Genomic DNA, 25,609 nt, shown 5'->3' on the forward strand with positions numbered 1-25,609 from the left:
AGCGATTCCCCAGAGGGGCAGAGCAAAAAATACATTAACAAATTGGTCAACCTACAAGAAATGAATAAATTTCAAGAAATATACAACCTATCAAGACTGAGTCCCAGTAAATAGAAAATCTGAACAGACTAGTGCCTACTGAGGAAATTTTATCAGTAATCAAAAACTACCCAGCAAACAAATATCCAGGACCAGATAGCTTCACTGGTGCATTCCATTAAATATTTAAAGAAAAATTAATGCCAATGTTTCCAAAACCTTTCAAAACAGAATGGAAGAAAACTTTTCCAAACTCATATTATGAAGCCAACATTATTACTCTGATACTAAGACCAGAGAATGATACGATAGGAAAAGAAACTTGGAGGCCCATATTGCTGATCAACATAGATACAAATTTTCTCAAGAAAATATTGGCAAACCTAATTCAACAAAACATTAAAAACATAATTTTTCATGATCATGTGGAATATATTGCATGGTGAATAAGATGCAAGGATGGTTAAATATCCACAAATTATTTAATGTGGTACAGTACATGAACAAAGTGAAGGATAAAGATCATTATGATCATCTTAATGCATATGGAAAAAAGCACTTTATAAAATTCAACATCCATCCATTTATGATTTTTAAAAATTTCAATAAAATGAGGGAAACATACCAAAACATAATAAAGGCATATACAACAAGTCTACCACTAACATCATACTCAATGTGAAAAACTGAAAGCATTTTTTATAAGATTAAAGAAGACAAGGAAGCAAACTCTCACCACTTTTATTCAACATAGTATTGGAAGTCTTAGCCAGATTAAATAGGCAATAAAAAGAAATAAAAGGCATCCCATTGAAAAAAACAGAAGTGAACTGTGATTATTTACAGATGTTATGATACCATATATAGAAAACCCTAAAGACACCATCAAAAACCTCTTAGAACTACTAAAATATTTCAGTAAAACTGCAGGAACAAAATTAATATATAAATATATGTTGTGTTTCTATACACTAACATTGAACTACTAGAAAAGGAAATGAAGAAAATAATTTCACTTATATGCATTAAAAATAAAATAACTAAAATTTAACCAAGGAAGGGAAAGGTCTAAACACTAAAAATTACAAGATATTATAAAAAGAAATCAAAGAAGACACAAATAAATAGAAAGATATTCCACGCTTATGGATAATATTGTTAAAATGTTCATACTACCCAAATCGAAACACAGATTCAAAGCAATACTTATCAAAATTCCAATGGCATTTTTTACATAAATAGAAAAAATAATTCTAAAATTTGTATGGAATTATAAAAGACCCTGAATAACCAAAGCAATGTTGAGAAATAAGAACAAAGCTGGGAGTATCATCTTCCCTGATTTCAAACTATATTACAAAACTATAATAATTAATATAGATAGATAGATCAGTTTAAAGAATAGAAAACACAGGAATAAGCCCACACATATATGACCAATTAATTTGCAACAAAAGAGCAAGAAGATTCAATGAAAAAAGGACAGTACCTTTAATAAATGGTATTGGAAAAAACAGAAAACTACATTCAAAAGAATGCAAATGGACCACTATCTTACATCATACACAAAAGTTAATTGAAAATGGATTAAAGACCTGAATGTAAGAACTAAAACAATAAACCTCCTAGAATAAAATGTAGGCAGTAAGCTTCTTGACATTGGCCTTGGTGGTGATTTTTTTGACCTGACACTAAAAATAAAGGCAATAAAATCATAAACAAACAAGTGGGACTGCATTAAACTAAAAAGCTTTTGAACAACAAAGGAAACCAAAATAAAAATTCAGCCTACTGAATGGGGAAAAATACTTGAAATCATGTACCTGATATGGGGCAAATATACCAAATATATAAAGAACTTCTAGGACTCAATACAGAAAAAAGAAAAAAAAGAAAAATGGGGATATATGAATAAACATTTTTATGGAAAAGACAAATATGTAGATGAATACCATTAAATGAAGAAGTGCTTTACATCATTACTCACCAGAGAAACACACATTAAAACTGAAATAGATACCACACCACACCTGTTGTAATAGCTATTATCAAAGAGACAAGAAATAACAAGTGGTGGTGAAGATATGGATAAAAGGAAACACTTGCACACTGTTGGTAGGAATGTAAATTAATGCAGCCACTATGAAGAATAATATGCTGTTCCTCTAAATAAACAAACAAACAAACAAACAAACAAATGTATTCTATGATCCAGGAATTCCATTTCCTAGCATTCATCCAAAGAAAATTAAACCACTCTTTGAAGGGGAACATGCACTCTCATGTTCATCTCAACATTATTTACAATAGCCAAAATGTGGAAACAACCTAAATCTCTATTGGTGGGTGAATGGAGAAACAAATTTTCAACAACTTTAGTGGACTTCAAGAACATTATGATAAGTGAAATGTGTCAGACAGAGAAAGACAAATACCACATGATCTCTCTTATGTGTGGACTACAAAGACACACACACACACACAAGCTCAAAGAATAAGACTGATTAATAATTGCAAGATGTGAGGTCTGGGGGGGTTGGGTGAAATGAGTGAACTTATTTTTTTTAGTTAAAATAAATTGACAAGAAATAGTTTGTAATGATGTTATACTTATGCAAATATCAAATCAGAGTCTCTTTAGTACACTTTGGGAGCCAAATGACTTTTGCTCCTCAATCAAATGTAATGAATATAGGTTTGGGGGCTTAGTGCTATACTACTGTGCTTTGTAGGAGTCATACAAAAGTGTGTCTTAATAATTTTGTCAATTATCAAATAGCATTAACAAACATGTGCACAACTGTGAGTTCCTTTAAATGTTTGATACAAATCTCAAGACTGTAGAATTCCTTTAAGGATCTCCCTAAACAGGCTGCTTCTCTTTCTTTGAAAATATTTAGAAATAAGCAAAATTTCCTGGTGGATGAAGTGTGAGGCGGAAGGTAATTAATATGTGTCCTTATATGTCCCCAACTCTATGCACCCACCACCACTATAAGTCTGTGCTAGGTTCTCTTCAATCTTGGCCACACTTCTAAACCTTTCCTTCTCTGAATCCATTTGTACCTTTGGTGTAGTTGAGCTTCTTGGTAGTGAGGAAAATTAAAAAGGGAAGCAGTTAAAACAATTCTAAATAGAAACCAGCCATTATATTCCATCTCAAGCAGTGGCTTAGAAAAGGCCTTGCTTGGGGTCAGGAATAAGGACTTCTTAAACTTCGAAGTCTTTCTCCAGCACCATATTATTTTTTTCTGCAGACACAATGCTGACAAAAACTATCCTGCTGACGGCATTGTCCCATCCCCCCACAGCACAGCACAGCACAGCACAAAGTACTCCTAGATGCTGTATATACCTACACTTTTGGTAGCCTTAAAGCATCATTTGGTTCATTTGCTAGGAGAAAGCTGGAACCCAACAAATGAATAGAAGAACAAAACTGAATGAAAAACAAGGTTACCGAATGGACATGTGTGTAGTGTGTGTCTTGTGGCCTCCCGCCACCACAAAAACCAATTGAAAAGGAAAAAAGAATGCCCTTGGGATTATGTGGTTAGTTTGCCAACAGAAGGCAAAGCGAATAATTAGAAGGTCTAGGCAGAAACTGCTGAATAGTCGGCAGTCTTTCCACACAGTTTCCTTAACTGCTTGATTAAAAATAAAGTTTTTAACCTAATCAAAATTACAAGGCCGTCAAGGACTGTCATGTATTCTTTCCAGGGAAAATGTGGTAATTAACTGCCACAGAATGATGGATTTTTCCAGCACAGCTGTCACAACTGCTATTTTAAATCATTTGTTATGGTTTAAAATGTGTAATCCCCAAGAAATTGATCATTACTGCAATTCAGTGAAAGTTTTTCAGAGCCTTAACCACCCTGAGCTTTGCTTTAGACCATTAACAAACAAAAACCAGTGATAAAGTATTAAATTACTAATGGCTAATTTCTCAATGATCACTTCTGTTTTCATTTAAACAAGATTTGATTCAAAACAGTTTTACCCTGAAATATCTAGCATGATACAAACAAGTACACTCTTACATTTCTTCTTTTCATCTCTCTTCTCTTTATGGCCACTCCCAACATTTTTCTTCTTCAGCGGCTATGCATTCATATTCAGTATTATCTCATAGTCTTTACTCATGGTCTGTACTGGATCCACCCTTCAGGATCTGTTCAAATTCTATGCTGTCTTCATGGTCCAGTTGACAATCTACCTCTTATAGAAATCCGTTCTGGTTACTTTATTCAATATTCACCCATCTAGTATCTATTAAAGGTTCTTATGTGCCAGCCATTGTCCAAAGCACTAGATAATTCAAATGAAACAAATATATTCCCAAAGAATTTTCATGTTTCACCTGATTTTATTGATAGAGTAGCTAAATCCTTGACATAACAATGTCTTTGATAATGAGCCTTTATTACCGTAATGTATTTTTCCATTGTAATTTTCTATGTGTAATTAATTTACCCAATGTACCTTGCTTGTCATTGTCAATGTGGTTCTTTATTTATAAAGTTTTTGAGAAGACTGAGTCCACTTAAGGCCATCATCTGTTCCCTGCTCTACCATTACTGCTCTCCTTACTCTCCCTTCCACATTTATATCTATCTCCTAGATTTGCTAACAAACATTATCATAATAACTGGAATAGCCATTTATCTCCATTGGAGGAGGCCCAAAAGCAGAGAACAGACATATAAATCAAAAGTGAAAATTGTGAGATGCTATGTGCTAAAAGGATATGGTGGACTGGTTGGTCAATTAGAAGTCAGCAAGGCTAAGTGCCAAGTGATCTGGTACTGACAATTTGTAATTTTCTTCTGCAATTACTAAGTAACCTATAGTTTGATTATGAATCCCTGCTGTACTAATTGACCTCTTTTTTTTTTTCATTGATTTGGTGGGGAGGAGAGAGAAATATCTATCCATTTCTGTTTGTGCCCTGAATGGTAATAAAACCAGGAAACTTTGCATACCAGGAAGACATTCTTACCAACTGAGCTATCTGGCCAGGGCTTGACCTTGTTTTCCTACATTTGTGATACTCCTACCCAAATTGAAAGTGTTTTGATACATGGTAATTTGACTTTCCAAGATAAATTTTAGGAGTTTCATGCTTAACGAAAATGAGTGCAAGTTCATTTATAAATTACACAGTAATTTATGACCATCTCTTCATATTCTTTGTATACATACTTTCCTGCAGGCACATATACCTTTTAAAAATTTTCTAGTATGTGACAAATATCCTAAATTCAGAAACATGCTACATATTCTGTTTACAGTATAGATTCAGAATGCCAATATTCAGCTTGAAGCCATTGAACAACAACACAGTAATAAACTTTGTTTTTCCTAGGGAAAATTGACTAAATAATGCTGGTTATATGATTATCTAAATTAATTCATTAAGATCACAAATCCTTGCAAAATTGAAATAAACAAACAGGAGTTTATATTCTCTCTCCCCTTAGGTAATTTCAAATGGTCTTGGGAAAAAAAAATACACGTTTCTCTCAATTACTATATTTTGGAGTACAATCTGAGAAAATTGTTGTGAAAGCATAAATTAGACAGGGAAGATTTGGGGAATTTATTTATCACCTTCACATGGTATCATATATTTATGATATATTGAACCCTTTATACTATATTTAGACTGTATTTGGGACCCAAGAATTGACATTGTTAACTAAGTTTGCATTTGGTTTTATTTTCTAATTGTTTCAGATGTATACATCTTAAAAACTGTAAATTTCTCCAGTAAAATTTTAACATGGTACAATTTGGTTTTTCACCCTTACATTCTCTTTGCTCCTTTGTTTATGCTCTTCACACTTTGAGGACCCCTTCCTACTCACCCTTTCCCTTGCTTTCTGTTCCAGTCATCTGCTGAGGAATGACCTCTCCTGAACTCATCAGACTTTAGCCTTTATCTACCCCACTTCTGCTTCCATCAATGCTTAACTGTTTATTATTTTTCTTGCAGTTATCTAATCTGATCATCTAAGTCATACTAAAGTGTTAATGACACATAATAACTAAATGTGTCTTTCTCTCAGTTAATATGTGACTAATCAGGGAGTTTTATAACTTTAATAAAATTGAGGATATAATAAATGGTTTTTTAATTTATAGCAAATTGTGAGGTAGAGGGGGGATTCTTAGTATAGTTGACCTTCTGTTGCCCTTAAAATCATATCATATGAGGTGCATCTATTAGTAATTAAACTTGCATAAGTTGAATAGGCTTCATGAAAAGACAAAGAGTTGCTGGAGGTGAAGATATAGATTATTTGATTCTAAATGTCAATAGGCTTCAGCCTAGAATCAAGAATAGCTACAAAGTATTGTTGCTATATATAATCTTCTTTTACTCAAATATGAGAGGGCTTATGAATTTACTCAAAATATTAAATAACAGTTTGTCTTATGATAAGAATGAAAGCTAGGAGAATTTTTATTTTCCTTGCTCTGTGATGCTTGAGAATTAAAAGGTCAATCTTTGTACACAAAATTTATTTAAGGGAACACTGTTAATCCAGTGCAGCTAGTGGCTCCTATATATTAGTGATATTATTGACAGTAGAAAAACCAAACAAAATCCTATACATTTATATTTTAAGGAGTCCTTCTGATTTTTGTGTATACTATTCACTAAGTGGGAACTGTGAAGATATTTAACACTATAGAATGCAAAACCAAACTCCTTTCTTAGCATTCTCTATGTGTGTTTGTAACAAATGGTGTTTTAAATTAATTTGTTATAAAGCATACACTGTAATTTATAAAAGGCGCATTCTAGAAATTGAATTTCCTCTTACTGGTTCAAGTTCTCATTAACATGACAGTTTATTTTTTGACATATTGCCTTCAGCTAAGGAGATCACAAAAAAGTTTCTATACACTCAGTGAACCACAAGATGGCACCACTGAACAATTAGTTTATCTCAAGATAAGTTCGAAATTTGCTAGATAAATGCTCAAAAACTGTGTCATTTTTATAAGCCAATGAAAATTTCTTCTAATGAAGGGAGTGTGAAAGGAGAAAATAGTAACTTTATAGGAAAGAAATCTGGCAAACATCACTTAAATTTAGTGCCCAAGTTTAATGTCACTTGTCATCAGCCATGGTCATACCATATATCCATGATAGGACGTGATGAGAAGAGTACTTCACATTTGTGATGTTCTTTCTCCAAACCCATAACCCCAATCTAATAATGAGAAAATATCAGACAAACCCACAGTGAGAGACATTTTACAAAATACTTGACCAGTACTCTTGAAAAATATCAAGGTCATTAAAAACAAAAACAAAAAAACAGGAAAGAAGACTGTGGAACTGTCAAAGACTGGAAAAGCATCAGGAGCCATGTTAGCTAAATGGAATGTGGAATCTTAGTTTGGGTTCTAAAAAAAAGAAATATTAATGGAAAACCTGGAGAAATCCAGATAAAGACTACAATGTACTTAAAAGTATTGTGTGTGTTACATGCCACTGAATGGGTTCTGATTCCTAGTAACCCTATGAATGAGTGATGCCTATAATGACTGCCCTCAACAGCCCTGTTCAGCTCCTGTAGACCCGTGAACACGACTTTTTTATGAAGTCAATCAATCTCAAATTTGGTCTTCCTCTTTTCCTGCTACCATTTCCCCCACCAACATTATTATCTTTTCCAAGGAGCCCTGCCTTCTCATGATATGTCTGAAGTAACACTTCAGCTTTGACATTTTTCCTCTGATGATATTCCAGTCTTAATTTTCTCTAGGACCCACTTGATTTTCTTTCTGGTAGCCTCAGGTATCTGTAGAGATTTCCTCCAGCACCATGTTTCAAAAAATCATTTTTTTTCTGTCTTACCCTTCTACATTTTCCAACTGTCTCATCTGTACTTAGTGTAAAAGGGTGTTAATTATCTTAGCCTTAGTCTCTAATAACACATCGTTGCTCTTGGTGATTTTTCCAATTCTTTCATTGCTGCTCTTGCAAGTGTCAGCCTTCTTTTCATTTCTTTTAAGAGTATTGGACCGTCATTTTCTTAGTTTTGACAATGGTACCATGGTCATTTACTCTGTACTAACTTGAAATCATTCTTTAAGCTTATAATTATTTCAAAATAAAAAAAATAAGTCACAATTCAGAGGGAACTCTTTGAAATAGTAGATTAACAAGCAGCAATTTTCCAATTATTTATTATCAGGATATACTAAACTTCTATGAAAGCTGCATAATGGTTAGGTATATTAACTTAGTACATGGTCCCAAGATTACAGGTTTATTTCCTTTATAATACAGGAGCATGTTTTCCAAACTCCATGTTAGAATACCTTGTCTGACAAAATAATTTTGTCCAACTTTCAAGTGAGAGACTAAATCACAGATAAAGAGGTTAGAAACAAGTTTTTATTTTATTTTTTCTGTTCTATGGCAACTGGTAACAACTATTAAAGACATTCCGCTATCTCACTAATGTGTGTCCATTTCTGACATATGGCCCCATTTACAAACAATCACTTGCTCATTAGGAATGAAGTAACCTTAAATACATGGAATTAAATCCTATCAGTTTTATCAGTGAAAAAAAATGGAAAAGTGTTGACACTCAGATGTAGCATGTAACATTGTAATAGTAATAATCATAGTGATACTAGTTTTTTTCCCCTTTTGTACTTCTATGATTAGCTTTATTTTGATGAAAAACTTGTTGGTATCACCTAAAAACAATACTCATATATAAAAGAGATTTGACAACAAACAAACAATATAGTTAAGGATTACTTTCTTGAAATCAAGGAGCCTTGATCTTGTGCATATTTACCCATTTGACAGGTTACTTAAGATATTAACAATACTATTCCAACAAACCAATTCTTATTTCATAATTCTATAAGTGAAATAGTGTTTGTTGTCTTTACATCTAAGCTGTGACTAATGAGTCTTTTGGTTTGAATGACTATTCGTTTTCTATAGCTGTGGTAACAAATCCATAAATTAGGTGGCTTATAACAATAAAAATTTATTTATTTATATTTCTTGAGACTGTAAATCCTCAAGGACATTTTCCCTTTGCATGTTCTAGGGAAGAATCCTTTCTTCCCTAGCTTCAAGTTGTTGCCAACAATTCTTGGCATCCCTCGGTTTATAAGGTCACTGCTCTAATTTGTTCCTGTCTTCACATAGTCATCTTCCTTTTGTGTGAGTGTCTGTTTCTTGGTGTCCAAATCTTCCACCCCTTTCTCTGATAAAGACACTAGTCATTGGCCACGGTAATCAAGTATGACCTCATTTAACTTTATTATCTCTGCAAAAGGCCTGTTTTTAAGCTCATGTTGTAACATTATGGGAGAGACTGAATTTTGAAGAGACACCATCTAACCCAGTAAACCCACCAAACCTCTATATTTATTTTTGAAAATTATATGTCTGTAACTTATAATTGCATTTAGGATAACACTAAGTTCTTAAAGCTTATGATGTTTACAGGGAGGAACAACCTTTTAAAACTTTGTCCTTTCATAAATATATTTGTACCATATGATTGAGGGCATACTGAATGCATTAGAAACCAATAAATTATGTACCACTCTTACCTGTGATAATTATGAAAAAACTTGTTGAGTGTGTGAAGAGTGATCCAGTGGAAAGATGTCTGCACATACTCACATGAAAACATCTCCTTTTTTTCTTCTCTAATCTAAAATTTTTACTTTTCATCTGGATGTTTTTGTACCATATAAATCTAGACTAAATATACAAAGAAAGTGCCTTCAAATGACCAATTATGTCCACTATTAATACAAACATAAAAAGCAAAACTAGAACTGGGTTAGTGTAATTGGGTAAGAAAATCTTGAGCCTCTCTCCTCCCATGGACACATCAAAACTACAAACCAAGGCCCTGGCTGGTTGGCTCAGTGGTAGAGCGTCGGCCTGGCGTGCAGAAGTCCTGGGTTCGATTCCCGGCCAGGGCACACAGGAGAAGCACCCATCTGCTTCTCCACCCTTCCCCCTCTCCTTCCTCTCTGTCTCTCTCTTCCCCTCCCGCAGCCGAGGCTTCACTGGAGCAAAGATGGCCCGGGTGCTGCGGATGGCTCCTCGGCCTCTGCCCCAGGCGCTAGAGTGGCTCTGGTTGCAACAGAGCGACGCCCCAGAGGGGCAGAGCATTGCCCCCTAGTGGGTGTGCCAGGTAGATCCGGTCGGGTGCATGCGGGAGTCTGTCTGACTGTCTCTCCCCTTTTCCGGCTTCAGAAAAATACAGGAAAAAAAAAAAACTACAAACCTATATAGAACAGGTATTTCTCACAATAACCTTAAGACAAGAAGAGATTTTCTACAACTAAGGATAGAAAGAAAAAAGCCACATTGAGAAGAGTAGGAGGAACAGAGATGTAGTCTAGTCAAGACCAAACTCCAAGGGAAGAAAACCACAAGTGGGCCTGACCAGGTGGTATGCACTGGATAGAGCATTAGAGTAGAATGCGAAGGACCCAAGTTTGAAACCCCAAGGTAATCAGCTTGAGAGTGGGCTCATCCCTGGCTTGAGCATGGGCACACAAGCTTTAGCGTGGGATTGCTGGCTTGAGTGTGGGATCATAGACATGGTGCCATAGTTGTTGGCTTGAGCCCAAGGTCATTGGCTTGAAGCCAAAGGTCATTGGCTTGAGCAAGGGGTCACTTGCTCTGCTGTAGTCTGCAGGTCACAGCACATATGAGAAAGCAATCAATAAACAACCAAGGTGCTACAACAAATAATTAATGCTTCTCATTTCTCTCCCTTCCTGTCTGCCTATTCCTCTCTCTGTCCCTCTCTTGGTCTCTGTCAAACACACAAAAGAAAACCATAAGTGGGAGCATTATCACAACCATGGAAGTACCCCATGAGGAGTAAAAGGTCTGAACTCCACACTAGGTTTCCTGGCCTAGGCAACCTGCATTGGGAAGATGAAGTGCCCTAACCTCTGATATGAAATTTCACAGGACTTATGTCAAAGAGAACCAAAAGGCTCTGGGTACCCAAAAGTATTGATATAATCTTAATGGAGCACACAAAGTCACTCAGTCCTTGTCTCAGTAAAGAGGCAGCAGTTTGAAACTGTCTAAATCATTTGTGAAATAGATACATTAACTAAGTATGGAATATACATTGAGTAAGTTTAGAGTGGCAGAAATTTGATAGAACTATCTCCAGTGACAAAAGTACTGGCAGGTGCCATTTTCTTTATTTCTTTTCTTTATTCTTTTTTTTAAGTTCTTTTCCCCAGCTAGTTCAGAACTGGCAGGTACCATTTTTGACACTCTCTATTAAATTTGCTAATTTTGTTTTCCTAAACCTGACATTCCCTTGAGAACTCATCCCACCCAATAAGCCTTCCCTGAGTGATGTAGGTTCTTACCAACACATCTGGAAAGAATATTAAGTCTGCACTTGTGTTCCTCTATAGTGGCCCCTGCTTCACCACATCTATTGGGTGGTCTCAGTGAGCACTGACACCCCTCCAAGCATCTCTTGTTCTGCTGGTCCAACCCACACACCACCATGCCTGCAGGAGTCATGGTAGAGCCTCACAAACAGCAAAGTCAGGGCTAACCTCACCCACCAGTATACCCACAACAGTCATATCTTAGCCCACCAGACAAGTTGGCAGAAGACCAGCCCTACCCACAAGGGTAGCTGCAGCAATCATGGCCATGCCTTAAAATCATTTGGCTTAGAACTCAACATAACCCACCAGACCACACATAAGGAAACTGTGGCCCAACCACAACAAGAGGTTTCACAAGACTCTTCTCAGATTACTTGGCTTTGCTTAGCAGGGGAGATTGTGTCACTGAGCTCTACAGGACAATTTCTGCATAAAGCCACTCTATTACTGGTAGATTTAGCTTATATAACTCATACATAGAAACAGATAGAGAGTTTGACAAACTAAGGAGACAAAAAAATATATTTCCAATGGGAAAAAAAACCAAGACAAAAACCCTGAAAAATGTAAGTGAAATGGAGATTAGCAGTCTGCCATATAGATTTCAATAAAATGACCATAAAGTTACTCACCAAATTTGGAAGAAGAATAGCTCAACATAGCAGCTACTTAAGCAAGTATTTAGAAAATATTTTTTTAAAAATCAGACCTCAAGAATACAATACATAAAATGAAAAAAAGCACATTAGAAAGAATCAACACCAGATTAAATGATGCACAAGAGCAGATAAGTGATCTAGAAGACAGAGTTGTAAAAACCACCTAATTGGAATAGCAAAATCAAACCAACCAACAAACAGAAAATACTTTTAAAAAATGACAATAGTATACTAACATTTACATCATAGGGTTTCCTTAAAGAAAAGAGAAAAAGGGACAAAATATTATTTGAAGAAATGAAACACAATGTTCCAAATACAATAGGACACAGCAAAGGCACTTCTAAGAGAGAAATTTACATCAATACAAGTCTACCTCAAATCAAACAAACAAACAAACAAAAAACAACAAAAAATAAAAGAAGGAAAATCTGAAATATATACAGTGTGTCAGTAGTCATGGTGCACTTTAGACCCATCACAGGAAAGCAACAGAAGACAATAGAAATGTGAAATCTGCACCAAATAAAAGGACAACTCTCCCAGTTTCATACCTATTCAGTGCAGTTCGATGCGGGCTCACACACAGATTTTTTTAGGGCTCCTTAGGTAGCTATCCCATATAGCCTCTACAGACTCGTCACTGACTGATGGCCTACCAGAATGGGGTTTCTCCACCAAACTACCAGTTTCCTTCAACTGCTTATCTCACTGAGTAATGTGATTCCTATGTGGTGGCACTTTGTTATAAACATGCCAATATTCAAGTTGCACTTTGGTCACAGATTCGAAGTTAGCGAGCCACAGAACAAAATGAACTTTCCTCTGTACCATCCACATCTCGACTGGCATGGCCCTGGGCTGCTCCGCTTTATACATGGTGTTACGTCATCATCTGCACATGCGCACATGCTGCCACATCATCCTACAGAAACTGGGACCGGTCAAAAGTGCACCATGACTTTATGGACACACTGTGTGTGTGTGTGTGTTTATATATATATATATACACAAAAAGTGCTAGCAAAGAAGAACAAAGTCCAAAGTAACTAGAAAAGAAGTAAATAATAAAGAGAGTGGAAATAAATGAAACAGAGACTAAAACATAATAGAAAGGATCAATGAAACTAAGAGAAGCTTCACTGAAAAAAATAAACAAAACTGCTAAACCTTTAGACACATAAAATCTTCCATAACTGAACCAGAAAGAAACATAAAATATGAACAGGCCAATTAGTACTAATGCAACTAAATCACTAATCAAAAACTTCCAGCAAATTAAAGTCCTAGACCAGACATCTTTATAGTTAATTTCTACTAATGCTTTAAAGAAGAATAGATACCTATTATTCTAAAACGCTCCAAAAAATTAAAGAGAAATGAATGGTTTCAATAATATTCTATGATGCCAGTATTATACTGATACCAAAATCAGACAAAAGACATTACAAAAAAGTAAAATTACAGGGTGACATACCTAATGAACACAGATATAATAATTTACAATATAATATTAGCAAAACAATTCAACAATACATTAAAAGGGTCATCAAACTTGATTAAGAAGAATTAAATCCGGCCTGACCTGTGGTGGCGCAGTGGGATAAAGCGTTGACATGGAACACTGAGGTCGCCAGTTCGAAACCTTAGGCTTGCCTGGTCAAGGCACATATGGGAGTTGATGCTTCCTGCTCCTCCCCCTTCTCTCTCTCTCTGTCTCTCTCACTCCTCTCTCTCTAAAAAATCAATAAATAAAATATAAAAAAATAAAAAAAATAAAAAGAATTAAATCCATGGATGCAAGAATGACTCAACATCTACAAATCAGTCATCATGGTTCACCACATTAATGAAGCAAAGAATAAAAATCATATCATCTTTGGAGAAAAAGCATTTAACATCATGTAATTTCCATATATGATAAAAAACATTCAATAAAATGGATATACAGGAAACATACCTCAACAAAACAAAGGCCATAAAAGATACACCCACAGCTAGTATTATATAGGGCCTACCGGAAAGTTCTGTCCATTTTTGGAATTAAAAAAAATACAAATTCTTCTGACTTAATTCATGTGGCACTCATCTTAAATATTTCCACATCAATCCTATCTTCTGAATATGGTCCAAAATGGTTTGCTGAGCTGAATTAAGCCTTTCTGTGATCTCCGATGTTGTCAGAAAAGGATCTTGCTCCAACATGGTCTTAACAACATTGTCATTGATCAAAGATGGTCGCCCAGAACGTGGCTTATTAGAAAGGTCGAAATCACCTGTTTCGATTTTTTCGAACCATCTTCTGCATGTCCTATCAGAAATTGTATCTTCACCAAACACTTTCAATAAATTTCTACATGCTTCTTTAGCATTTGTTCCTTGTTGAAATTCATAAAAATACAGTGGCATAAATGAACTTTATCAGTAGCCATGGGTACACTATCACTTCACACATAAGACTAACATGAATCAACTTTGTTTTAGTTAATTTGCTACATCAGTATGTATACATTAAGTGATAAAAATATAGAGGCACACATGCGCCAAATAAACATGTGCTTACATGTCAAAACTTGTTGTGATAGAAACGGACAGAACTTTCCAGTAGACCTTATATTTAATGGTAAAATATTGAAAACTTTTCCTTTTAGATCAGGAGCAAGACCAGGATGCCTACTCTAACATATTTTATTTAATATCATATTGGAAGCCCTAACCATAGTAATCAGACAAGAAAAAGAAATGCAGGCATCCAAATTGAGAAGAGAAGAGTAAAACAATCACTATTTGCAGATGAAATGAAACTATATAGAGAAAAACTTAAACACTTCATAGAAAACTATTACAACTAGTAAATAAATTTAGTAAAGTTGCAGGAGAGAAAGTGAATACACAGAAATATGCCTGACCTGTGGTGGCACAATGGATAAAATGTTGACTTGAAATGCTAAGGTAATTGGTTCAAAACCCCAGGTTTGCCTGGCCAAGGCACATATAAGAAGCAACTATTACAAGTGGATGCTTCCTGTTCACCCCACCCCTCCTTTCTCTTTCTATTCTCTCTCTAAAGTCAATAAGTAAAAAAAAAAAACAATTTAAGAATATAGTGAAATCACTTGTGTCTTTGTACTCTAATAATGGATTCTCAGAAAGAGAAATTAAGAAAACAATTTTATTTACAAATGCATTTAAAATAATAAAGTACATGAAATTGAATTTAGCTAAGGAGGTAAAATATCTATATTCTGAAATCTATAAGACATTGCTGAAAAAAAATTAAAGATGACACAGATGAATCAAATGAATGGAAGGATTGACTATACACATAGATCAGAAGAACTGATGTTAAAATGTTAATACTGAGACCTGAAGATGGCAGTGGAGTAGGCAGACACACAGACTCCCAGCTCACGCCAACGAACTGGATTACAAACTAATTTATGAACAATCGGCATGAAAAACCAACTCTGGACTACAAAAACAGCTCTCAAAATCCAAGGAGCAAAGAAGAAGCCACAAAACAAACCTGGTAGGGAGTGCCTAAATCTCCCCTGCTTACAGGAAAAGAGGGGGCTGAGGCTGAGATCCCAGAAGGGTTCTCACTCCAAGGAAAAAAGCAGAAAATACTGCTCACAGCCACTTGCCTGGAGACCAGGGAGAGAAGTGTATTGAAAGAGACAGCTTGAAAAGGGCAGAAAGGTGAGAGAGAGAGAGAGAGAGACAGATGGTGAGGGGCAGAGGAATGCAGGGGATGACCTGAGAAGCTGACTCATCCAGTACTGGAGGTGGTCATAGCTGGGGGAGGGGCTGATCCTTCCACAAAACAAAAGACAAAGTGCTTCCAGGTCACAGATCTCCAAACATCTCTCCAGCTCCAATCAGCACAACAAGAAACAGCTGAAAACAAGAAGAGAGGAGGAGGGGCAGAAACTCAGGTCTCCATGGAGATCTGAGATATATGTCTTCCTACTGAAGCTGAGGAAACACCCTGCCCCCAGAGAAAGTAACTGGTAGAAGAGGCCTTCAGGAGTCTCAGGTTACACCCACTGCATTCCTGAATACAGTTTCAAATAAGCTCCCTGCTGAGATCAGTAAACAAGACTATTACCTGTTAAGAAAACAAACAAATCAAGATTTCAAAGTGGCCCAAATTCGAAAGTGGATTACAAATAATAGCTGATGCCAACCAAAGAAGACCTAGAAATAACACAGTTGAAAACTGGAGGCAGACATCACCAAGCCTAGACTCAACCAGCTCTACAAACAAAACACCCAAACACACAGACATAATGAGAAGACAGAGAAGTGCAATCCAAATGAAACCCCAGAAGCAACCTCCAGGAAATGAACTGAGTAATATGGAGATAACCAAACTTCTAGATGCAGAGTTCAAAATAATGATTGTAAGGATGCTTAGGGATCTTAGAACAACAATGGATGGTCATTATGAACACCTAAATAAAGAAACAGCAAGTATAGAAAAGGATATTGAAATATTAAAGGAGAAGCAGTCGGAGATGACAAATACATTATCAGAAATGAAGACCACAATGGAAGGAATTAAAAACAGGATGGATGAAGCTGAGGATTGAATCAGCGAGTTGGAGGACAAGTGGAATGAAAGCATGAAAGCAGAGAAGAAAAAAGAAAAGAGACTCAAAAAGTCTGAGGAAACTCTCAGAGAGCTCTGTGACAACATAAAGAGAAATAACATCCACATCATAAGGGTTCCTAAAGAAGAAGAGAAAGAACAAAGGATAGAGATTTTGTTCAATCATATCATAACTGAAAACTCCCCTCAATTAAGGCAGGAGAAACTCTCACAAGTTCAAGAAGCACAGAGAACTCCATTAAAGTGAAACCCAAATAAACCTACAAAAAGACACATCATAATTAAAATACCAAGTAGCTAAGTAATAAAAAGAAAATATTAAAAGCTGCTAGAGAAAAAAAAGACTATCACCTACAAAGGAGCCCCCATAAAGATGACTTCTGACTTCTCAACAGAAACACTTGAAAAAAATAAAATGGCAATGAACAACTACATATCATCAATAAAATTTAAACGTAAATGGATTAAATGATCCAATCAAAAGACATAGGGTAGCTGCATGGATAAGAAAACAAGACCCATACATATGCTGTCTACAAGAAACACACCTTAAAACAAAAGATTCACATAGACTGAAGATAAAAGTATGGAAAAAATATTTCACACAATTGGAAATGAAAAAGGAGCTGGGGTAGCAATACTTATATCAGACAAAAAGGACTTTAAAACAAAAGATGTAGTAAAAGATAAAGAAGGCCACTACATAATGATAAAAGGACAATCCAACAGGAAGATATAACTATTATAAATATCTATGCACCTAATATAGGAGCACCTAAATATATAAAGCAAACTTTGATGGATATAAAGGGTGAAATCAACACCAATACTATAATAGTAGGGGATTTCAGTAACCCACTAACATCACTAGATAGATCCTCAACAATGAAAATGAACAAAGAAACAGCAGACTTAAAGGACACACTAGACCAACTTGATTTAATAGATATCTTTAGAACCTTTCACCCTAAAGCAGCAGAATATACATTCTTTTCAAGTGCTCATGATACATTCTCTAGGATAACCACATGTTAGGGCACAAAAATGGTCTCAACAAATTTAAGAAGATTGAAATCATATCAAGCACTTTCTCTGATCACAGTGGCATGAAACTAGAAATCAACCACAACAGAAAAATGTAAAAATTCTCAAACACATGAAAACTAAATAGCAGGTTCTTAAATAACAAATGGATTAACAATGAGATCAAAGAAGAAATAAAAAAATTCCTAGAAGAGAATTATAATGAGCATACAACATCTCAAAATTTATGGGACACAGCAAAAGCAATACTGAGAGAGAAGTTCATAACACTACAAACACACTTTAAAAAGCTAGAAAAAGCTCAAATAAACAACTTAACCCTGCACCTAAAAGAACTAGAAAAAGAACATCAAGAAAAACCAACTGTAGTAGAAAGAAGGAAATAATAAAATCAGAGCAGAAGTAAATGGCATAGAGGCTAAAAAAACAATACAGAGGATCAATGAAACAAGGAGCTAGTTCTTTGAAAAGGTAAACAAGATCCATGAATTTTTAACCAGACTCACCAAGAAGAAAAGAGAGAGGACTCAAATAAATAAAATTAGAAATGAGAGTGGAGAAATAACAACTGACACAACAGAAAAGCAAAATATTGTAAGAAAATACTATGAAGAGCTGTATTCCAAAAAACTAGACAACCTAGATGAAATAGACAAATTCCTTGAAACATACATTCTTCCAAAAATCAATCTGGAAGAATCAGAAAAACTAAACAGACTGATTACAACAAATGAGATCAAAACAGTTATCAAAAAACTCCCAACAAAGAAAAGTCCTGGACCTGAGGGCTTCATAAGTGAGTTCTACCAAATATTCAAAGAAGAACTAACTCCTATCCTTCTCAAGCTATTTCAAAAAATTCAAGAGGAAGAAAGACTTCCAAGCTACTTTTATGAGGCGAGCATAATTCTGATTCCTAAACCAGGCAAAGACAACACAAAGAAAGAAAATTATAGGCCAATATCTCTGATGGATATAGATGCTAAAATCCTCAACAAAATATTAGCAAACCAGATCCAGCAATATATGAAAAAAATCATACACCATGATCAAGTGGGATTTATTCTGGGGAGGCAAGGCTGGTACAATATTCGCAAATCAATCAATGTGATCCATCAGATAAACAAAAGGAAGGACAAAAAACACCTGATAATTTCAATAAATGTAGAAAAAGCATTTGATAAAATCCAGCACCCATTCATGATCAAAACTTAAAAACGTGGGAATACAGGAAACATACCTCAGCATGATAAAAAGCCATCTATGACAAACCCACAGCTAAAATTATACTCAATGGGCAAAAATTAAAAGCAATCCCCTTAAGATCAGGACAGGCAGGGGTACCCTTTTCACCACTCCTATTCAACATAGTCCTGGAAGTTCTAGGCACAGCAATCAGACAAGAAGAAGAAATAAAAGGCATTCACTTGGAAAAGAAGAAGTAAAACTATCATTATTTGCAGATGATATGATATTGTATATAGAAAACCCTACAGTCTCAGTGAAAAAACTGCTGGACCTGATAAACGAATTTAGCAAAGTGCTAAGATATAAAGTTAATACTCAGAAATCAGAGGCATTTTTATACACCAGCAATGAACAGTCAGAAAGAGAATTTAAGGAAACAATCCCCTTCACTATCATAACCCAAAAAATAAAGTACCTAGGAGTAAATTTCACCAAGGAGACTAATAACTTATACTTGGAAAATTATAAAACATTGATGAAAGAAGTCAAGGAAAATACAAACAAGTGGAAGCATATACCATGCTCATGGTTAGGAAGAATAAACATCATTAAAATGTCTATTTTACCCAAAGCAATTTATAAATTCAATGCAATACCAATTAAAATACCAATGACATACTTTAAAGATACATATTACATATTCCAAAAATTTATATGGAACCAAAAAAGAACATGAATAGCCTCAGCAATCTTCAAAAAGAAGGATAAAGTGGGAGGTATAACACTTCCTGATATCAAGTTATACTACAAGGCCATTGTACTCAAAACAACCTGGTACTGGCATAAGAACAGTCATATAGATCAATGGAACAGAACTGAGAACCCAGATATACCCACAGCTCTATAGACAACTGATATTTGAAAAAGGAGGTAAGGGCATACATTGGAGTAAAGACAGCCTCTTTAATAAATGGTGTTGGGAAAATTGAACATCTATCTGCAAAGAAAGAAACTAGACCTCCAACTTACACCATTCACAAAAATAAACTCAAAATGGATAAAAAACTTAGATGTAAACCGTGAAACCATAAGCATCTTAGAAGAAAAGATAGACAGTAAGCTCTCTAACATCTCTCGCAGTGATATATTTGCTGATTTATCTCCACGGGCAAATGAAATAAAAGACAGGATAAACAAATGGGACTATATCAAACTAAAAAGCTTTTGCACAGCCAAAGACAATAATAACAGAACAAAAAGACAAACTACACAATGGGAGAACATATTTGACAAAACGTCTGATAAGGGGTTAATAACCAAAATTTATAAAGAACTTGTAAATCTCAACACCAGGAAGACAAACAATTCAATCAAAAAATGGGCAAAAGAAATGAATAGACACTTCTCCATAGAGGACATAGAGATGGCCAATAGGCATATGAAGAAATGCTCAACATCACTAATCATTAGAGAAATGCAAATTAAAACCACAGTGAGATACCACCTTACACCAGTCAGAATGGTGCTCATCAACAAAACAACACAGAATAAGTGCTGGCGAGGATGTGGAGAAAAGGAAACCCTCCTGCACTGCTGGTGGGAATGCAGACTGGTGCAGGCTCTGTGGAAAACAGTATGGAGATTCCTCAAAAAATTGAAAATTGAACTGCCTTTTGACCCAGCTATCCCACTTTTAGGAATATACCCCAAGAACACTATAGAACTATTTCAAAAGGAGAAATGCACCCTCATGTTTATTGCAGCATTGTTCACAATAGTGAAGATCTGGAAACAGCCCAAGTGTCCATCAGTGGACGAGTGGATTAAAATGCTTTGGTACATATATACTATGGAATACTGCTCAGCCATAAGAAATGATGGCATCGGATAATTTACAATAACATGGATGGACCTTGATAACATTATATGGAGTGAAATAATGTAATCAGAAAAATCTAAGAACTATATGAACCCATACATAGATGGGACATAAAAAATGTGACTCAGAGACATGGACAAAAATGTGTTGGTAACGGGGGGCAGGGTGGGGGTGTGGAGAGGGGGCGAGGAAGGAGAGAGAGGGGTGGGAGAGGGGAGGGGCACAAAGAAAACCAGATAGAAGGTGATGGAAAACAATTTGAGTTTGGGTGAGGTATATGCAACATAATCAAATGTCAAAATAATTGGAGATGTTTTCTCGGAACGTATGTACCCTGGTTTATCGATGTCACTGCATTAAAATTAATAAAAATAAGATTAAAAAATGTTAATACTACTCAAAGCTATCTACAGGCTGACAAGTGGTGGCACAGTGGACAGAGCATCAAACTGGGACACTGAGGTTTCCAGTTCGAAACCCAAAGGTTGTTGCTTGAGCATGGGCTCATCCAGAGCACAAGCTCCCCAGCTTGAGCACTAAATCACCAGCTTGAGGGTGGGATCATCAAAATGATCCCATGGTCGCTGGCTTGAGTCCAAAGGTTGCTGGCTTGAAGCCAAAGTTTGCTGGCTTGAGCCCAAGGTTGCTAGCTTGAGCAAGGGGTCAGTGACTCAGCTGGAGGCTCCCCATAGAAGCAATCAATGAACAACTAAGGTAACATAACCACTAGTTCATGCTTCTCATCTCTGTCTTCCCTCCCCCTCTCTCTTGCTAACAAAAAGGAAAAAAAAAGGAACAAAGGAATAGCAATCTACAGATTAAATGCAGTCTCTATCAAAGTACCAATAGTATTTTTCAAATAACTAGAACAAATAATTTAAAAATTGGTATGTAGCACATAACACCCTAAATAGCCAAAGCAATCATAAGAAAGAAGAACAAAGATGGAAGCGTCACGTTCAAACTATACTATACTACAATGTATAGTAATCAAAACAGTATGATACTGTCACAGAAATAGACATATAGATCAATGGAACAGAGTAGAAAATCCATAAATAAATCCATGTTTATATAATCAGTTAATCTATGATAAAGTAAGCAAGAATACACACTGGAGAAAAGACAGTCTGTTCAAGAAATGGTGTTGGAAAACTGGACTGCTATATGCAAAAACAGTTTAATTGGATTACTTTCTTGCTCGATATACAAAAATAAATTGAAAATTAATTAAAGTTAATTATGATATCTGATACCATAACACTCTTGGAAGAAAACACAGGTATTTAATATCAACCTTAGAAATATTTTTTGATTATGACTCTTCAAGCAAGGACAACAAAAACAAAAAGCATCAAATAAGACTACATGAAACTAAAAACTTTTTAGACAGCGAAGAACAACATCAACAATACAAAAAGGCAACTTACTGAATGGTAGAAGATGTTTGCAAATAGTATAGTCAGTCAGGGGTTGATATGCAAAATATATAAAGAAAGTAAAAAAAAAAACATAAAAAAACAAAGAACATGATTTAAACATTGGCAATCTATGTGAGTAGACAATTTTTTCCCCCAAAGAAAACAGAGATTGCCAACAGACACACACAAAGATGCTCAGCATCACTAATCTTCATGGAAATAAAAATCAACATAACAATGATATATCACCTCACTCCTGTCAGATTGACTATTATAAAAAATAATAATAACAAGTGTTGGTGAGAATGTGAAACAAAGAGAATCTTTGTATGCTGTTGATAAGACTGTTAATTGGTGCAGCTACTACAGAAAACATAATAGAGGTTCCTCAAAAAATTAAAAATAAAATCCAAAGTAAAAGGAAGGAAATAACAAAGTAAACTCTTCAAAATAAGCTACCATACAACCCAACAATTCCACTTTTGAGTATGTATTTATCTAAAGAACACAAAAACACCAATTAGAAAAGATGCATGAACCCCTATATTTATGGCAGTATTATTTACATTGTGATTTTCAACCTTTTTTGAGCCGCAGCACATTTTTTACATTTACAAAATCCTGGGGCACACCACCTACCAAAATGACACAAAATGACACTCTAACACAGTACATATTATACATATAATTAATAACATAGTTTCTAAATGTATTTATACTCACACTTGACCATGTCTCATGGCACACTAGTGTGCCACGGCACACTGGTTGAAAAACACTGATAAGTGTTCATTGGTAGAGGAATGGATAAAGATGTGTTCATAATTTAATAATTTTTATATAATACTTTATATTTACTCTGTATAATATTTTGTGTCATGATAAGGTATAATGTTTGACCTTATTTAATTTTAATATTTTTCACTTTGCTGTTATATTGCTTGATTACATAGCCGCATTTGATCTTTATTATTATCTTGTGTTTCAGGGACTCCATGAAAAGACTGGTGCATTTACAGCTGTTAAAGTTATGAATGCTCGTAAGGTAATATTATATCTTATCTGTGTTTTATTCCCTTAATGGACTATAGTCTAAGGCTAAACAACTCAGGAAATATCATTTTATTTTTTAAGTCATTAGTATGTATAATTCTAATTATGCTAACCTGGATTTGTTATATTTATCATTTAATATTTTTCTACTCATTATTGTATTTATCATTAAATACTTTCCTACCCATTAGTATAATATTTTTATTGCTGATTAATTATATTTATAGGTTAAATATTTTTATTTTGGTATTTTATAAGAATGTAGAAATTATCTGTATTTATATCTATTTCTAGTTGATTATCTGTTTCAAAGGATAGCAAAGAAGAGGTTTCTTCTCATATCGTATTAATCTTTCTGTGTTCCATCATATTCTTTTTCTTCTACAATTATTCTTTTTGAGAATTGAGGCCATAAAAATTCTCAGTGACAGGTAGAAGGAAAGAACTTGTCAGAGATATACATTTTTTTCTTGTATTTTCTGAAAGATGAGTAAGAGACAGTTTAATTGACACTGTTCTTGCTAACATTCATAAATTTATGTCACAGTTCATAACATATTGTCATAGGATTTGCTAAGCACTGATTTCTGTCCTCTTTCTTTAGCATGAACAAAGCAAAGGTCAAAAAAATTTCATTTTCCTATGCTTAAAGGAAAATTCTCAAATATTATGTTTGAAAAGCTATATATTCACTGAACTGTGGTTAATGACATAAACTGTTCTTTTAGAATTTATGTAGGGAGTGGATTGCTGAAACTATTTGACGAGTTACATGCTTTCTGTTTTGTCAGTAAATGTCAAACTTTGCAAACCAATGTGATTTTAAACTGATTTTGAGGTTTTGTTGATTTATATTGCCCTACAAACGATGACTATACAACACAGAGTCTAGTACAACTTGAGTGAGACTCTCTAAAATACTTATTTCCTTGTTTTAACTTAGAGACCTTGACCCACATTTTTATTTTGTATTTTTCTGAAGCTGGAAACGGGGAGAGACAGTCAGACAGACTCCCGCATGCGCCCGACCAGGATCCACCCAGCATGCCCACCAGGGGTGACGCTCTGCCCACCAGGGGGCGATGCTCTGCCCCTCCAGGGGGTCACTCTACGGTGACCAGAGCTACTCTAGCGCCTGGGGCAGAGGCCAAGGAGCCATCCCCAGCACCCGGGCCATCTTTGCTCCAATGGAGCCTTGGCTGCGGGAGGGGAAAAGAGAGACAGAGAGGAAGGAGGGGGGGTGGAGAAGCAAATGGGCGCTTCTCCTGTGTGCCCTGGCTGGGAATCGAACCCGGGTCCCCCGCACGCCAGGCCAATGCTCTACCGCAGAGCCAACCGGCCAGGGCTAGAGACTCTAACTTTTGAAATATTTAAAAATCATATTCAGCCCACTGATAGTGTCAGTTATCTTGTTTTGTAAGGGAATATAGCACTTTAACAACAAATTGTAATTTTCTCAATAATATGGCTGTAAAATCTGTTATTATGATTTTGGTGTCAAGTTTCTGCCTACTTAAAAATAGGGTTTTTCAATTTAAACTATTAGCAAAAATTGAAAAAGGAATAATATTATGTTTCTCTTCGATTTAGTACTAAAGGAGCCCACAGTACTAAAGAATAAACCATTTCCAGAGTGTACCAGTGGGTCTAATAGCATTTTATTCTTGTTTTTGCAGACCCCTTTACCTGAAATAGGAAGGCGTGTGAGAGTGAATAAATATCAAAAGTCTGTCGGGTGGAGATACAGCGTGAGTACTGAAAGTCCTTATTAGTCCCCAAGTAGTATTCCCTTTAGATTTCAACTTTAAATTAATTCCTTTGTATTGTATTATTATCTTTAGAAAGCCACTACTAAAATGGTCTTGTCTGGAAGTGATAACTTATGTATACCAGAAAACAGTTGAATAGAATAAATCATCATATTTGAACACTAGCATCTTTCAGGGGGGAAAAAAGGGGCCTAGAAGAAATGGTTCCCTGAACAAATAAGTGTTGACTTATTTGTTCAGATGAAGAACTGAGTAAATCTCCAGATTATAGAGCCTTCTAGCTGAGTAGCAACAAAGAAGATGATGGGACAGAGAGCAAATTTTGCCTAAAATTGGCCTTGACAATGTCTTTTTTCACAACTTCTACATGGTATTTTGGATCAGTTGTTTTCCCCATTATGATTCTAAAAAACATTGCAATTGTATATGAGCCAAATAAGGACTACTCTTTTTTACAATAAGAACAAAGTGGACAGAAAACCAACAGGCTACCCAGCTTAAAAGTT

General features: G+C 35.3%; 1 protein-coding gene across 3 annotated transcripts in view; it reads left to right on the top strand.

The window, feature by feature from the left end:
• NRK (Nik related kinase) overlaps nt 1–25,609 on the top strand; it is a 180,625-nt gene that overhangs the window by 72,729 nt on the left and 82,287 nt on the right. For all 3 annotated transcript variants that reach the window (XM_066249843.1, XM_066249844.1, XM_066249845.1), the window contains exons 3-4: nt 23,270–23,326; nt 25,011–25,082. In XM_066249843.1, coding sequence (XP_066105940.1) covers nt 23,270–23,326; nt 25,011–25,082 — 129 coding nt within the window. The remainder of the gene's footprint in view (nt 1–23,269; nt 23,327–25,010; nt 25,083–25,609) is intronic.

Source organism: Saccopteryx bilineata, chromosome X (assembly GCF_036850765.1).
Source record: "Saccopteryx bilineata isolate mSacBil1 chromosome X, mSacBil1_pri_phased_curated, whole genome shotgun sequence".
NCBI classification, from domain to species: domain Eukaryota; kingdom Metazoa; phylum Chordata; class Mammalia; order Chiroptera; family Emballonuridae; genus Saccopteryx; species Saccopteryx bilineata.